The sequence below is a fragment of the Takifugu flavidus genome, chromosome 2 (assembly GCF_003711565.1).
Source record: "Takifugu flavidus isolate HTHZ2018 chromosome 2, ASM371156v2, whole genome shotgun sequence".
NCBI classification, from domain to species: Eukaryota; Metazoa; Chordata; class Actinopteri; order Tetraodontiformes; family Tetraodontidae; genus Takifugu; species Takifugu flavidus.
In genome coordinates this window covers 547,883-563,017 of record NC_079521.1, presented here as the reverse complement: position 1 = coordinate 563,017, position 15,135 = coordinate 547,883, and the positions used below count along the sequence as shown (strand labels likewise).

At 43.9% G+C, this 15,135-nt stretch overlaps 1 protein-coding gene and 3 long non-coding RNA genes across 7 annotated transcripts in view; 2 read left to right on the top strand and 2 right to left on the bottom strand.

Annotated features, from left to right (window-relative positions):
- Window positions 1-153: 153 nt before the first annotated feature.
- On the bottom strand, window positions 154-1,389 carry LOC130517663 (uncharacterized). The gene is made up of 2 exons (XR_008947765.1): window positions 1,177-1,389; window positions 154-1,099 (listed from the first exon to the last, which is right to left on the bottom strand). It is a non-coding gene; the product is annotated as an uncharacterized LOC130517663 (long non-coding RNA).
- A 355-nt stretch (window positions 1,390-1,744) lies between these two features.
- Window positions 1,745-15,135, top strand: part of LOC130517637 (NACHT, LRR and PYD domains-containing protein 12-like) — a 33,103-nt gene continuing 19,712 nt past the window's right edge. For 2 of the 4 annotated variants that reach the window (XM_057019676.1, XM_057019662.1), the window contains exons 1-2: window positions 2,185-2,950; window positions 3,437-3,604. In XM_057019676.1, coding sequence (XP_056875656.1) covers window positions 2,943-2,950; window positions 3,437-3,604 — 176 coding nt within the window. In that variant the 5' untranslated portion in view covers window positions 2,185-2,942. Of the gene's footprint in view, window positions 1,956-2,184; window positions 2,951-3,436; window positions 3,605-4,207; window positions 4,310-15,135 lie in introns of those variants that run through there. The other 2 variants (XM_057019655.1, XM_057019671.1) reach the window with 2 other exon arrangements.
- On the bottom strand, window positions 3,397-4,260 carry LOC130517680 (uncharacterized). Its single transcript, XR_008947778.1, has 2 exons — window positions 4,168-4,260; window positions 3,397-3,995 (listed from the first exon to the last, which is right to left on the bottom strand). It is a non-coding gene; the product is annotated as an uncharacterized LOC130517680 (long non-coding RNA).
- Window positions 9,092-13,574, top strand: LOC130517670 (uncharacterized). Its single transcript, XR_008947771.1, has 3 exons — window positions 9,092-11,091; window positions 12,003-12,176; window positions 12,708-13,574. It is a non-coding gene; the product is annotated as an uncharacterized LOC130517670 (long non-coding RNA).

Here is a 15,135-nt window from a genome sequence, read left to right as displayed (position 1 = left end):
GACTTTTCTGTTTTATATTCCACTGGGTTCTTTAATAAATGTTATGTTGGGTTGAAAATCCTCATCGTTGGTCTCCCCATTTGTATGTCATGGCTACTGTGAGCCAAGTATTCGTGACAATATCAACAATGATTTAACAAGATCGGGAACAGATGAATATCAATATGCAACACTTTATTTCTAGATTTTGTCTTAGTGCAAGTGTTTTTCAAATTGAAATAAATGTTGAAAACCATTTTAAAATGATCACTTCTCCAACAGTCCTAGGAAATCACAATGTCCCATTTTTACCAGCCACTGACATTTTTTAACAAATCATGAATTACTTTGCACCACGTTTGTACAAATAATAAATCACGTAAAATACAAAAATAAACTTTCAGATTTTAAAATAAATCTGATTACGTTTTGAACTTCACACTTCGGTCTGCAGATTTTTTCACATGAACATTTTAACCTAAACAATTGTTCCATTTTACAAACACATGTAACAAATCCTGAAGGAGACACCAAATCTGGTGTCCGTTTCTTTGTCCGTTGGGGGAAGCCTGGCGTTGCTGCGGTTACCAGTGTGTTGTCCTCTGGTGGGGAACTTGACAGTGCAGCTCTGAGTGAGTCTGGCAGATGTGCATCAGGGAGGCGTCTTCTGTGTTGGTTCTTGATGAAGTTCCTGTCAGAAAAGGCTGATTCACAAAGAGAGGTCGAACCCAAAAGGCTTGCAACCTCCATAGCTGCTGTACATACACCACTGTACTTTTCTGTGTCAACAAGGCACCAAAAGTTTGGTGCAGCCTGAGAGGCTTTGAGCTGCAGCTCATTTCACAATGTTCCAATTTCAATTAGCATCTGTGCAGCATCCAGGCTGAAGGTTGCACTGAACTGCTGAGCAATGCAGGATATGTCCACGTTCATGAAAGGGTTAGAAATGAATGACACACATGGCTCAAGCTGATCCAGGTCCCAAAACCTGTTCTCAAACTCTTGCCCAAGTCTTTTTATGAGCTGAGAGCACTTTTCTGCGCTTTAGTCCAAAGCCTCACATGCAGAAGCGTTGTCTCTCAGCACCATCTGCACAGAGGGGAAGTGCAGCACCTTTTGTCTGGAAATGCACAGAGAAAATGTTCATCTTGGCTTTAGATGCATTTACAGCACTGATCCTATCAGCAACAGTCTCACCTTTGCCTTGCAGCTCCCAGTTCAAACTGTTCCGTTTCCCAGTAATGTCCGTTAAAAATGCAAGGTCCAGTGTCCAGCCAGTGTCCTCCAGCAGCGCGGCGTCTTCCCCTCTGGACTGCATGAACTCTTTTATTTCACTCAAAAGGGACAAAAAAGGAAGCAAAATCCGTCCCCTGCTGAGCCATCGGATTTCTGTGTGTAGGAGCAGGTCACCATATTCAGTTGGCAGCTCCACTGGGGAACAATTTGAAAATATCCTGTTGAAATTATTCTAAATTATTCTGATTAAAAATCAAATTGGCACGCTGATTCCAAAATTACAGTCATTCCCCCCCAGCCCGTCAAGTTTTGAAAGCTTCTCCTCCAGATCAGCAAATTTCCCCTAATGAGCTGGAGTCAGACTGGCCAGCTGATGACAACTGGATCAGCTCCGTTGGTGCCGTCACCATTAAGAGGTGTGTGCAGCCCCCAAAAGGTCAGTACTGTCAATATCCTATAGGGGACACTTTGAACCAGAGGGGATCCTATAGATCAAAAAGTTGACCCAGTTTGATTCCGCAGCCAAAAACGAACATCTGTCAGACGAACTCCAGTTGTTTCCCAGTATTTCAGTTCAAACGTGGACCAAATTGTTCTGAAGAGAGGCGCTTGTGCTGGATATGACGCGATCCAACCACAAACACGTGACGTGTAGAGGAAGAAGAAGCGAAAGTGAAAGTTCTCAACTTCGGGCTCCATCTTGAGTGACCGAGCCCTGATGGAAAACCTCTAATATTCAGGTAGCATTTGGTTCTTTCACTGCTGTCGTCTCGAATCAATGTTCCGCTGCGAGATGCGGCTTAATAAGCTGCGTGTTCGCAATGAGCGTGCGCGTGTTTCGGACGCACATTGCGGCTGGTCGACGGGAATGTTGTGACGGATGATCAAACTTTGTAGCGTGTTTCCTCTAACTGCGTTTTCCGCTAACCCTGAGCCAACATTTTAGAGGTTGAGGAAGCACATTTTAATACTCACAATAAGTCACAATATTATTTGCAGTTAGTGGAAAATCCACGGAAAGAGGGACACAAACGCGACAGTTTTAGCCTCCTCTCTTTGTCCCTCCACCAGGGGGACAATCAATCCTTTATTTTAAAAAGGAGAGTATGTAAAGAGGGAGAGATCAAGGCATTCCATTTGATTGTTTTAACAACTGGTTCTTTGTGGAATATGAATTTGTTATTATGGATTTATGAAATGTGTTCTGTTTTGAATAAAGCAGTCAAGAAAACGAAAGGAAACCTAAACCCATGGTGTTTTGATATTTTTGGTCCTGTACATGTGGTCAGATCAGATTAGTCTGAGCAGAATTGGGTGGTTTTTGCCCTTTGCTGTGTGTCATCTATTCTATTCAGCATGTTGGGTTGCTTGACTTCTGTTGGGTCGTGTCAACTTGATGCATCACTTCTGAGATATTGACACACCTTTTTCCTGAGGCTGGCTCCAATGCTGCCAACACACCTGGCCATGGATATGGTGGGACTTCTGTGATGAGTGGGGTCAGAGGTGGTGGACAAGCTCTGCTCCAAAACAAGCTTGCTAGATATGTTTGGGATCTCCTCCGCCACAACCACCAGCTGCAACTAGTAGCTGTGCACGCCATGCAGAGTTTTGACCTCTAGGTCAGGCTACAGATGTTTTTTCCAGCACCATCATGTGTTGGTGAGAAACATGATGCGCCTGATCAAAAAAAGCTGCTTGTAATCTGACAGACGAGCCATGATGAGATGTCAAGGTGCGTTGTTGAAAATGAAGATCCTCTTCTTGGAATCCTGTCTGAGATGACAGAAGATGATGCTGCATTTGACCCACTTTGATGATGTGATGACGTATTTCTGTTTAGTTTTGAATGCATTCTCATCTTATTTGTTGAATTTAATGTTGAGAACTGACATCTTGAAAGAATTTAGGTTTTCTTGTAAACCATAACCAGATAAAAAATGATTTAATTTGTATTTGTGTGCGTCCGTCTAATGCCACCGCACCTTCTGAAACACCCAGGAGAAACATTTTTTCCACAACTATTTTATATTTAACATGGTGTAAACTTTTAAGATGTCCCAAAACTTTTTTCCAATATATATGTGGCCTGTATGATGTACAGGGTGACATCATATAATAGATTTGGATGTGAATGAGCCGACAATACGTCATTGGACAGACCTCTGCTTGTCTTCATGCTGAGAATCATGTTCTTTAATCTTCTTTTCTGTGTCAGCAGACTGTTCCTGCTTAACCGTTTAGACTCACATTTAAAAATGAGCGAATGTGTGATGGAAGAGGAAGAGAGAGCAGAGTCCACAGTGTCCAGCTGTGTGTCCATGAAGAGCGACAGGTCCAAAGAGCACCCTATAAACTTCGGTATTGGACCTCAAGGCTCACCTTTAAAGTAAGGTTTTCTGAACCACATAACTCTGCCTTAGAACATTTCACAACCATACAAAACATCATTTTGTAGGTATTAGCCTCCACTATCGTGAAAAATGAAATTCATCAGCTCTTTAAAATGAAACGGTGCACAGTCCTTTCACCATGTTGGCCTGTGGAAAACCAGTGTTGTCGGCCCGATGGACCAGCGTCCCCGTCGTTGCCGGACCACCGTTGGCCACCAGTTGGGTTTTGGGATCAAAGTGGGGGCGTTTCCTGTATCCGGTTCTCCTCGCGGATCCATGACTACAACATGTTGCTGCAAGTGCAGAGACGTTTGCTCTGGAAAGAACTTTAGAGCACATTCAGTGCTGCAGGATGAGGGGCTGGAAAAGGTGCCAGTTCTTTTCTCACTGCAGGGAACAGTTAAAAAAAGCAGCTTAAACTCTGAAAACATGAAAATGATACAGAGACATCATTGATTTATTGATTCAGTTGTTATCCAGAATATATTAGAAATGTTCCTGTTTGATAAAAATGCAGTGAATTGGGATTATTTAACTACAACCTCTACAGATTATTTACCTTCATCACAGTCTCATCACTATTTCTGATGTTTCCTCAGGATGGACGAGGACAGAGCAGAGTCCACAGTGCCCAGCTGGGTGTCCCTGAAGAGTGACCAGTCCAAAAAAGATATAATAAACTTCAGAAGTTCAGAGGAAATGTAAGAAAACTAAAGTGTGATGATGTGTTTGTGTGGCACCCTTTTAACTTTGGTATCAGACCTCAAGGGTCACCTTTAAAGTAAGGTTTTCTGAACCACATAACTCTGCCTTAGAACATTTCACAACCATACAAAACATCATTTTGTGGGTATTAGCCTCCACTATCGTGAAAAATTAAATTAATGAAACGGTGCACCAACATGTCAGGCGTTCGCTCCCATTAACTCCCATGTTAATTTTAGTGTGGTAAATCTTTTAAAACTGAAACTTGCTTGTGTTTTTAACTGGTCATTTGTCCTACATGGGTTAACATCATCTCACAAAGATTCCTAGGCATATATTTTAAAGTTTCCCAACAATATCCACCATTGCAGAGTGCTCCAGCTCTCCATTTAGATACGGATGGGTAAGACATGGCAGGTCTGTGCAGCTTGTTCTGCCACACTGTTCCACCACATGTCATGAAAATTCATTAAAAAGTCTATTTATAAGGCTCCTGGTTCTAATAAACCCATAGACAACAATATCAGTCATTTCTAAATGGTTGAAATAAGCTTTTGAATACGCGTGACCTCTGTGCTATTTAATGATCAGTTTCAGAGACCAGACGACTGTATTTGGAGCATAAATGGAGAACTTTTGTTCTATTCTATGAGTTTATATTCCTGATTTGGCACTTTTATTTTTAACATAAATTCACAATGAGGAAAAGCCACTAAACACTTAGATCAAATACACTTTTCTCCAACTAAACGAGCTTGTTAGAACGTAAATAACTTTATATTTTTTGCTCAGTGTTCATTCAATCTTCAACTGTCAGAGCAAACTGAAAGTAGAAGTGAACGCAGCCTTTCTTAGGCGTTGCTAACGCACAGTAGACATGTATAACCACTATTCCCATTTTTGACAGCTATCAGAAATGGTCTGCTTCCATTGGAGATTCCTCCTGTCCCGAGGGTGAAAACAAACGGAGAACTGAACTGCAGACCGCCGACCTGAACAACAGCGTCTCACGTAAGCTCGTACATTTGTATTTATAAGATACTTTTGGGTCGGAATAAAGGAACAACTTGTGTATTTACAATGTGCAAGAGAAGATCCAGAGAGCACTTGTTTGGTTCCACTGGAACCCCTGGACCCTCTTCAGACCTTCCTAAATGCTTAGACAGTATTTAGCAACATTTAGTCATTTAGTTCTGGAAAGTGTTAAAGAGCTGAAGGCAGGTGACCTTTACAGGACAATGGGTCTGCTGAGTATGATGTGTTTGGAGAAGGTTTGATGTGTTTTTCTAAATATCATCTAGCTTTTACCAGCTGTTTAGTCCAAGCAAACTCTTGGAAGACATGGAAATGGTTGTTATAGACTAAATTAGATTGAAACCCAATGAAATAAAAGAATAGGTGTACATAAGAAGACATAACATTTCAAACTGACAGTAAGATGGGTCATGACCCGACTGTTGCTTCTATCATTCAAACATGACAGAATATTTTCCAGTTGAGGACATCTGTGTTACTGCTGTAGATGACAATTGTAAAAGGATTTAAAAGATTGTTTGTTTTAGAGGGTGGTGAACTGCAGGAGGTGATAGAAGGTCATAAGATGAGTCTGAAGAGAAGATGTGAACATGTGACTGAAGGAACTCATGAAGCAGGAAGTGGAACCCTGCTGAACAAGATTTACACTGAGCTCTACATCACTGAGGGACAAAGTGAGGAGGTGGACACACAACATGAGGTGAGACAGCTTGAGAGAACCTCCAAGAAGAACATCCAGGACACTCCAATCAAGTGCCAGGACATCTTCAAAGTCTTATCTGAGCAACAGAGACACATCAGAGTGGTTCTGACCAACGGTGTCGCCGGCGTTGGAAAAACCTTCTCAGTGCAGAAGTTCAGTCTGGACTGGGCAGAAGGTTTGGAGAACCAAGACATCAGTCTGGTGCTTCCGCTCTCATGCAGGGAGCTGAACTTGATCAGAGATGAGCAGCACAGTCTTCTCTCACTGCTTCATGTTTTCCATCCAACATTACAGAAGATCAGAGCAGAAGATCTGACTGTCTGGAAACTTCTGTTCATCTTTGATGGCCTGGATGAAAGCAGATTTTCACTGGGTTTCAACAACCATCAGCTCATCTCTGATGTCACACAAGTATCGTCAGTTGAGGTGCTCCTGGTGAACCTCATCCAGGGGAACCTGCTTCCCTCAGCTCTCATCTGGATCACCTCCAGACCTGCAGCAGCCCATCAGATTCCTCCCTCGTGTGTTGACAGGATCACAGAAGTACGAGGCTTCACTGACTCCCAGAAGGAGGAGTACTTCAGGAGGAGGTTCAGTGATGAAGATCTGTCCAAGAGAATCATCTCACACATCAAGGCCTCCAGGAGCCTCCACATCATGTGCCTGATCCCAGTTTTCTGCTGGATCACTGCTATAGTTCTGGAGGACATGATGACCAGAGACCAGAGAGGAGAGCTGCCCCAAACCCTGACTGACCTCTACTCACACTTCCTGATGGTTCAGATAAAGAGGAAGAAGCAGAAGTATGGAGGAAAGCAGAGACCAGGGAAACTGACTAAGGCTGATAAAAAACTCCTTCTGAAGTTGGGTCGGCTGGCGTTTGAACATCTGGAGAAAGGAAACATCATGTTCTACTCAGAAGACCTGGAGCGATGTGGACTGGACGTCTCCGAGGTGTCGGTGTACTCAGGAGTTTGTACAGAGATCTTCAAGAGAGAGAGTGTGATCTTCCAGAAATCAGTCTACTGCTTTGTTCATCTGAGCGTTCAGGAGTTTCTGGCTGCCGTCTACATGTTCCACCGTTACACCATCAAGAATAAAGGGATTATGGAGTCTTTCCTAAAATATTTGAAACCAAACCCTTTTTCCTGGTTTGCTGGGTTGTTAAATAACGATCCAGTCACATCTCTTGATGACTTCCTCAGGAGAGCACTAATGAAATCTCTCAAAGTGAAAATGGCCACCTGGACTTGTTTGTTCGCTTCCTTCATGGTCTCTCTCTGGAGTCCAATCAGAGGATCTTGGGTGGACTGTTGGATCAGAGGAACAGCCACCCAGAAACCATCCAGAAGGTCCTCAACAACCTGAAGGAGGAGAACAGTGATGAAATCTCCCCAGACAGAAGCATCAACATCTTCCACTGTCTGATGGAGATGAAGGATCAGTCAGTCCATCAGGAGATCCAAGAGTTCCTGAAGTCAGGGAAGAAATCAGAGAGGGAACTGTCAGAGATCCACTGTTCAGCTCTGGCCTACCTGCTGCAGATGTCAGAGGAGGTTCTGGATGAGCTGAACCTGCAGCAGTACAACACCTCAGATGAGGGACGACGTCGCCTGATTCCAGCTGTGAGGAACTGCAGGAAGGCCGAGTAAGTAAAGATTTTTGGGGCCGGACATCGGCGTTTAAATCAAGCGAGTGGATCATGTCAGGTAGCAATACCCCCTCCAGTGGTCATTCCTTCAATTCTTTATTTCCATTGCAGCGTCCATAAATTAAAAACAACAACAATTCATCCAGAAATGTTCAACACTGGCTGGATATAAGTTCAAAGGTCAATCCAGACAAACCAACATAAGGCAGGAATAATAGGAGCCACAAGTTAACTGACTATCATGAAATTACTGTCATGTCATTAAATCACTTTTGTTTGTTTGTATACATCGTATTCTAACGACAGAAAAACACATTTTAACTAATGACACGTGACTTTTTTGCTTCATTTGTTCAACGTAAAAACAGCCGGCCTCGTTGGTTTAAATGGGTGTTTTAGGTCTTTGTGGCGGTTCCGTTTGGAGCCTTTATGTGACCCACAAAGTTGTTTGACCCTTTCCACACCCGTTAGGTGGCAACTTCATCACTAGCAACAAAAGGTGCAGTGAAAATGATTTGAAGGGAAACAGGCAGATAGAACAGAAGCTGAGGGCAATCGATGCAACCAGAGACTCTGATGTCATCGATCGGATCGCTGAATTAAGACTTGACGCACCATCGTACAAATTGGATGAAATGCAAAATATCCAAAGAGCCGATAGACAGATAAAGATGCACGTTTCTTTAAACCATTTGCTACAATCATTTTAAATATTGAGTAATTATGAGCTGTTCTAAAATAAGACAAATGTTGAGAATAATTCAGTTGCATTTCAGATCTGATGGTCGTTCAAACTGTTGCTCTACGGTGTTGAATTTAGCTTTTCCAGGAAATGAGCTACATTTGTGTTGAGGTAGATTCTCAGATAAGTTGATGAGAAATCCCAAAGTTTGACTCACTATTTTTGTTTCATACACAACAGACTGTCTGGTCCTTTTCTTTCAAAGAGTCATTGTGAAGTTGTGGCCTCAGCAATGACGTCAAACCCTTCTCATCTACGGGAGCTGATCTTCAGCACGAACCAAAGCCCGACAGATGCCGAAGTAAAGTTACTGTCTTCTGCAATGATGCATCCAAACTGCAGACTGGAGACGCTCAGGTCAGGAGGCCTCTGTTGGTCTTTTCTAAATTTCTTTACATTTTCTGCTTTTCTCTTCATTTTCATATTTAGAAATGTGTTTTGATTTGCCCCATTTATTCCTTTTCCAGACTGAGTGACTGCTTGTTATCAGATATCAGCTGTGACTCTCTGGCCTCGGCGCTGAGGTCCAATCCCTCCCATCTGAGGGTTCTGGAGCTGAGTAGGAACCAGCTGCAGGATTCAGGGGTGAAGCAGCTCTGTGGTTTTCTCCAGGATCCTCTCTGTAAGCTGGAGACGCTCAGGTCAGTCAGAGATGATCCAGTACTTTCCCAGGTGTAACTAGTTAGACAATAACTGTTTCCATGTTTGATCTTTGTTATAAACGTAGTGTTACAGTTCTCAGAAAAAAGACCACACAGGACAGATTTGCAGTATTAAATTGGTTGTGGAACTCTGTCCCATGTGAGGATGGTCATCAATGACTAGAAAGGAAGTATCAGTTGGAGATTTGTCTTGTTTTATTTTAGGCTGGCCACAAAACCGCCCAAACATTCAGACCAATCAAAAATGGTTCTTCCTGTCTTTTAAAGATCAGAAGGAAAACTAGAAACCCCAAAAAGAAAGCTGCTGCAGTGTGCCATGCCCCTTCTCTCCTGAGAAAAGCCATCCCAAAAAAGAGAAAAGCCCAAGTGTGAAGTGAGCCCCCTGTTAAACCTTGGTACCGAAAGCCTGCAGTCATTCTCATCTTAGGTGGCTTCATTCCAGCCAGAAGCCCAAACCTGCCTCCCTCTTAAAGGGGCAGCAGGTCAGTCCAACCACAGAAACCTTCATGAAGATCTGAAGCTTTCAGCATCCACAATTGTTGCACCTCACTTCCATTGGAGTCCAAATCAGAAGTCAACAAGTTGATTCTACACCGATTCTACACAATGCAACCATTTTAAAAAGGTTTCCATCCATACGTTTTTACGCATTTTTAGATAAATCTGTTTGTTCATCGCCTCCTTCTGTTGTAATGGTCATTAAAGAAAATGACCTTATTTGAGTTTTTCTCCTCACAAATATGACTTTCTATGAACGATGCAATAAATGCAGCTTGCAATCTAAGACAATATGGAAGTATGTGTATATAATAGTAGTGGAAGTAGCTCATAAAATAATACATTTGCTCTTCTCATCGAATCTCTCTATGTTATTAAAGAAAAAGCTGCTCTTAGTCAACAAAATCTAAGACATCAACCATCAAAAATCCTAATTTTCTACAATATAATATAAAACAGTAGAGAAGACTCTTTCTGCAGAGACACTGGTGGCAGGAATGCAGAAGTATCACCTGCTCAACTTGGAAGGTGGAGCAGAAACCACCAGCTGAGAAGGTCCTCAGCGAGAGGAAGTGGTGGAGAACCATGAAACTTGCTAAGCTCCAGCTCAGCTCCAGAGACGGGCTGAGCTGGAGCTGTGGCACCAGGTATCGCCCAGAAGAGCCTCCAACAAACAAGCTCTTCTCTTGGGAGGAGAGGGCTTTGAATCTCAGCTCAGTGTGCTTGTCTCTAGTAGGTGGCAGCTGCACCTTTTCCTGAGGTCCTTGTTGATGCCCTGAGGGGAATTGATGCTCCTGCAATGTTTTCTGGCAGCATTGAGCTTGCAGTGGGGCAATCAAACACACTGTGGGGGGGCTCTCTTTCCTTCTCTCATCTGGAGAACAAGTGACACCAGCTGCCAATCATTGTTGGAGAAATGTGCAGTCAGGGGAACGATGCGTCCAGACTATAGCCGACCTTCCAGCATCCAGCAGTGTCTAAAACCTTTGATTTGGTTTCACCAGAGAGTGGAGGGATTGCAGGGTCGCTGCAGCATCGCCCACAAGCTGTCAGGAGTGGGTCGCTTTGTCCCAACTCCTGACAAGAGTTGAGTGCTATTGAGAAATGTGGTCTCACAAACTTGGAAGGTATTTTGACCTACACACACTTTACATACGGTGTAGATCTTGTCCAACCGCCCTGAAAGAACCCAAAATACGAACATACGGCAGATAAGCCGGTGCAGGACCAGAGGTTTGTTGCTTGTAAGCTGTGTTTTGCTCTGGTACATGTTGATTTTTATTTGTCTTCTCTCAAAATAATTGTTATTTTAGCCTAAGGAGCTGCAGGTTATCAGAGACCAGCTGTGATTCTGTGGCCTCAGCTCTGAAGTCCAACCTCTCCCATCTGAGGGTTCTGGACCTGAGCTTCAACACGTTGCAGGATTCAGGAGTGAAGCTGCTCTGTTCTGGACTGGAGAGTCCAAACTGTAAACTGGAGAGGCTCAGGTCAGTCTTCATTTTTCTACCTATATACCAGCTGCTAAGATGGTGAAGTGAGGCTGTTCTCAACACTGCTGTGATGCACCACATTAAAAAAATTCCTTGGAATATCGTGAATTCAGGTCTGACCCAACTAAGAACTAACGTAGGTTTAGTACTGATGCAGATAACATGCAGACCTGCACCGTATAACCTCATCCTGCATTTTTCAGATTAGAGCACTGCTGGTTATCAGAGATCAGCTGTGGCTCTCTGGCCTCGGCGCTGAGGTCCAATCCCTCCCATCTCAGAGAACTGGACCTGAGTTGGAACCATCTGCAGGATTCAGGAGTGAAGCTGCTCTGTGGTTTTCTCCACTTTCCAAACTGCCGACTGGAAACTCTGAGGTAAACACCATTCTCAAAAATGTCCATTATTCCATCCGAGGGTCCTCACACTTTCTGAGTGTGTGTGTTGTGCCCAGTTCCTTCAGGAGGGAGGGCCACACGGGGACCACTTATTCATGATAAATTGATTTAAGGACAATGAAAAAGCCGACAGATGGTAACCAAAATTAGACAAAACTAGGTGAGGGTGCCTGGTAGACACCAGCCAACGAGGAGGGAGATGGTGAGGGAGACAGGAAGTCATCTAAGACAGGTTGTGCCTTTAAAGATGAGCCACAGGTGAGATGGATCTCCATGATGAGATGGGAGGGAAAGAGGTGGGAGAACCTGGGAAGAGTGAGGGCCAGAACAATATATATTCTCCTCTGGAACAGTGCAAACCTGAGAGGTTGGAATTGTGGTAATTACATATTACTATCATTTTTTAACCTGTAACTAAATTAAATATTTACAGATCATGCCTTTGATTAACCTTTCAGATGAATACTGGTTTCACTTATAACCTTATAAAAGTTTCCCTTCTTTATTTAGATTAAGGGGCTGCAGTTTATCAGAGATCAGCTGTGGCTCTCTGGCCTCGGCGCTGAGGTCCAATCCCTCCCATCTCAGAGAACTGGACCTGGATCAGAACCAGCTGCAGGATTCAGGAGTGAAGCTGCTCTGTGATTTTCTCCACTTTCCAAACTGCCGACTGGAAACTCTGAGGTAAACACCATTCTCAAAAATGTCCATTATTCCATCCGAGGGTCCTCACACTTTCTGAGTGTGTGTGTTGTGCCCAGTTCCTTCAGGAGAGAGGGCCACACGGGGACCACTTATTCATGATAAATTGATTTAAGGACAATGAAAAAGCCGACAGATGGTAACCAAAATTAGACAAAACTAGGTGAGGGTGCCTGGTAGACACCAGCCAACGAGGAGGGAGATGGTGAGGGAGACAGGAAGTCATCTAAGACAGGTTGTGCCTTTAAAGATGAGCCACAGGTGAGATGGATCTCCATGATGAGATGGGAGGGAAAGAGGTGGGAGAACCTGGGAAGAGTGAGGGCCAGAACAATATATATTCTCCTCTGGAACAGTGCAAACCTGAGAGGTTGGAATTGTGGTAATTACATATTACTATCATTTTTTAACCTGGAACTAAATTAAATATTTACGGATCATGCCTTTGATTAACCTTTCAGATTAATTCTGGTTTCACTTATAACCTTATTAAAGTTTCCCTTCTTTATTTAGATTAGAGCGCTGTAGTATATCAAAGATCAGCTGTGACTCTCTGGCCTCGGCGCTGAGGTCCAATCCCTCCCATCTCAGAGAACTGGACCTGAGTCAGAACCAGCTGAAGGATCCAGGAGTGAAGCTGCTGTCTGATCTCGTAGAGAATCCACACTATGGGCTGGAGACATTGAGTCAGTAGCTGGTTGAAGCCAGTCAACTCCCGCTCATCTGCTGCATCACTCACTGACCACTGGTGAAGAGCATCTGTGGAAACATCTGCCGTCTACTCCCTCCATAGATGAAGAATTCAGTTTTTAAAAAGCGCTGGTGGACTTTCAGGAGATCAGTCGATGGTCGACAAAGCAGAAGCAGCTTCGCCTTGAAGTTAAATTAGTTCCTGGTATCACACAATGCATCTTTATAAAGTTCTAAATGGCTCCTCGACCACTCTTAGAAGCATGGAAACATTCTCTTAATTGTCTTCAAATGTCTGTATTATACGTTACTATTTTACATCATGCCTTCAGAATCTTTAGGGTTTAGTATTTACTGTCTCTGTGACATGGAGCATTGGAATATTTCAGCTGCAGCCAGCAAAAACCCATCAGAATGACGGCTATCGGTGGGAACCGCAGCTCATTGGACTTTAGTCAGTCTGTTCAATGTTATAGGATTTATTGCAATCTAATAAAAACTATGAATAAATGTGGGAAATAGGAAATAAAAAGAAGCAAAATGACCAAATAAATCTCCCATGAATACTGTAAATTTAAAGATGTCAAGAATGGAATATCAGCTTAAATGGAATCAAACATAAAGGGAAAAGGCCTCCTTTAAGTTTACTGCAAAAATAAACACAAAATCAAGAGCGACACGCGCCAAAAACGTCTCATTCTCTCTTCTGTCTCCACTCATTCTTTTATATTCTCTTAAGATAATGGGGACGGGGTCGTGTGATAACAAAACAAGCTAATTGGGGACTATATTTTTGTTGCAAGAACTTTGGCTCTTCAGAAGTTCCTATGTTGGCTTACACAGATTGTGCATCCACTAGAAACTCAGTGTTTTTGAGGAACTACCAGGAGTGGCTGGAGTGGAGGCCAATGACGCTATAGCTACATATAGCTACATATAGATCACCGTTATCCTCAACCAAAAGACCACCAGTTGGCGCAGCAATACTAAAGATAGGAGGTTGTGGTCGTTGCGCAGACGCGGAGTGATATCACGCACAAACGTGCCCTATGTTCTATATCCCGTATGTTCGCGACCAAAGGGCGCACCGTATTAAAAGGTGCAGCCTCAGTTACGGTGCTGTTTCTGTATTTAACACATACATCAGGCGCTCCGGATTATAGGGCGCGGGCATGGTAAAACATAGCGCTACCATAGCTTACATGCATGCCCGTCTGTAGTGGGCCGCTCACAGCGGGAGCCGTCTGTAGTCGGCCGCTCCTAGCGGGAGCCCGTCTGTAGTGGGCCGCTCGCAGCGGGAGCCCCGTCTGTAGTGGCCGCTCCTAGCGGGAGCCCCGTCTGTAGTGGGCCGCTCATAGCGGGAGCCCCGTCTGTAGTGGGCCGCTCACAGCGGGAGCCCCGTCTGTAGTGGGCCGCTCACAGCGGGAGCCCCGTCTGTACTGGGCCGCTCACAGCGGGAGCCCCGTCTGTAGTGGGCCGCTCACAGCGGGAGCCCCGTCTGTAGTGGGCCGCTCACAGCGGGAGCCCCGTCTGTAGTGGGCCGCTCACTGCGGGAGCCCCGTCTGTCGTCACTGATACCAGCTTTTCCAGCGGCACTTTTTTCTCCACCAAAAACTCCTTCACCGCGTTATATATGTCAACTCCCCTCGTTATATGTGTCAACTCCCCTCGTTATATATGTCAACTCCCCTCGTTATATGTGTCAACTCCCCTCGTTATATGTGTCAACTCCCCTCGTTATATATGTCAACTCCCCTCGTTATATGTGTCAACTCCCCTCGTTATATGTGTCAACTCCCCTCGTTATATGTGTCAACTCCCCTCGTTATATATGTCAACTCCCCTCGTTATATGTGTCAACTCCCCTCGTTATATGTGTCAACTCCCCTCGTTATATGTGTCAACTCCCCTCGTTATATGTGTCAACTCCCCTCGTAGTTGTCTTTAGGGGCAGTAGTGTGAGAAGTTCTTCTCTTGTGGAGAAAGAAACCTTCGTGGTGAAAATGATGTGTCTTCTCTCTTTTTTCTGCCATCTTTTTATGGGTCAGTCGTCTCCTCGTTTTGGCTGCGCCCGCTCGGCTGTTTGGTCGTAGCGATCTGCGTAGACGCTACGTTTTGGTCACGCGCATCATACTGACCTTTGAACTATACTAGGTCATAGTTCATTTATATTAAACATTTTTTTTAATATGTTGTTATTTCCAGTTTGTAAGTGTGATTTAAACAAGAATCGCAAACAAAATAAATGAGA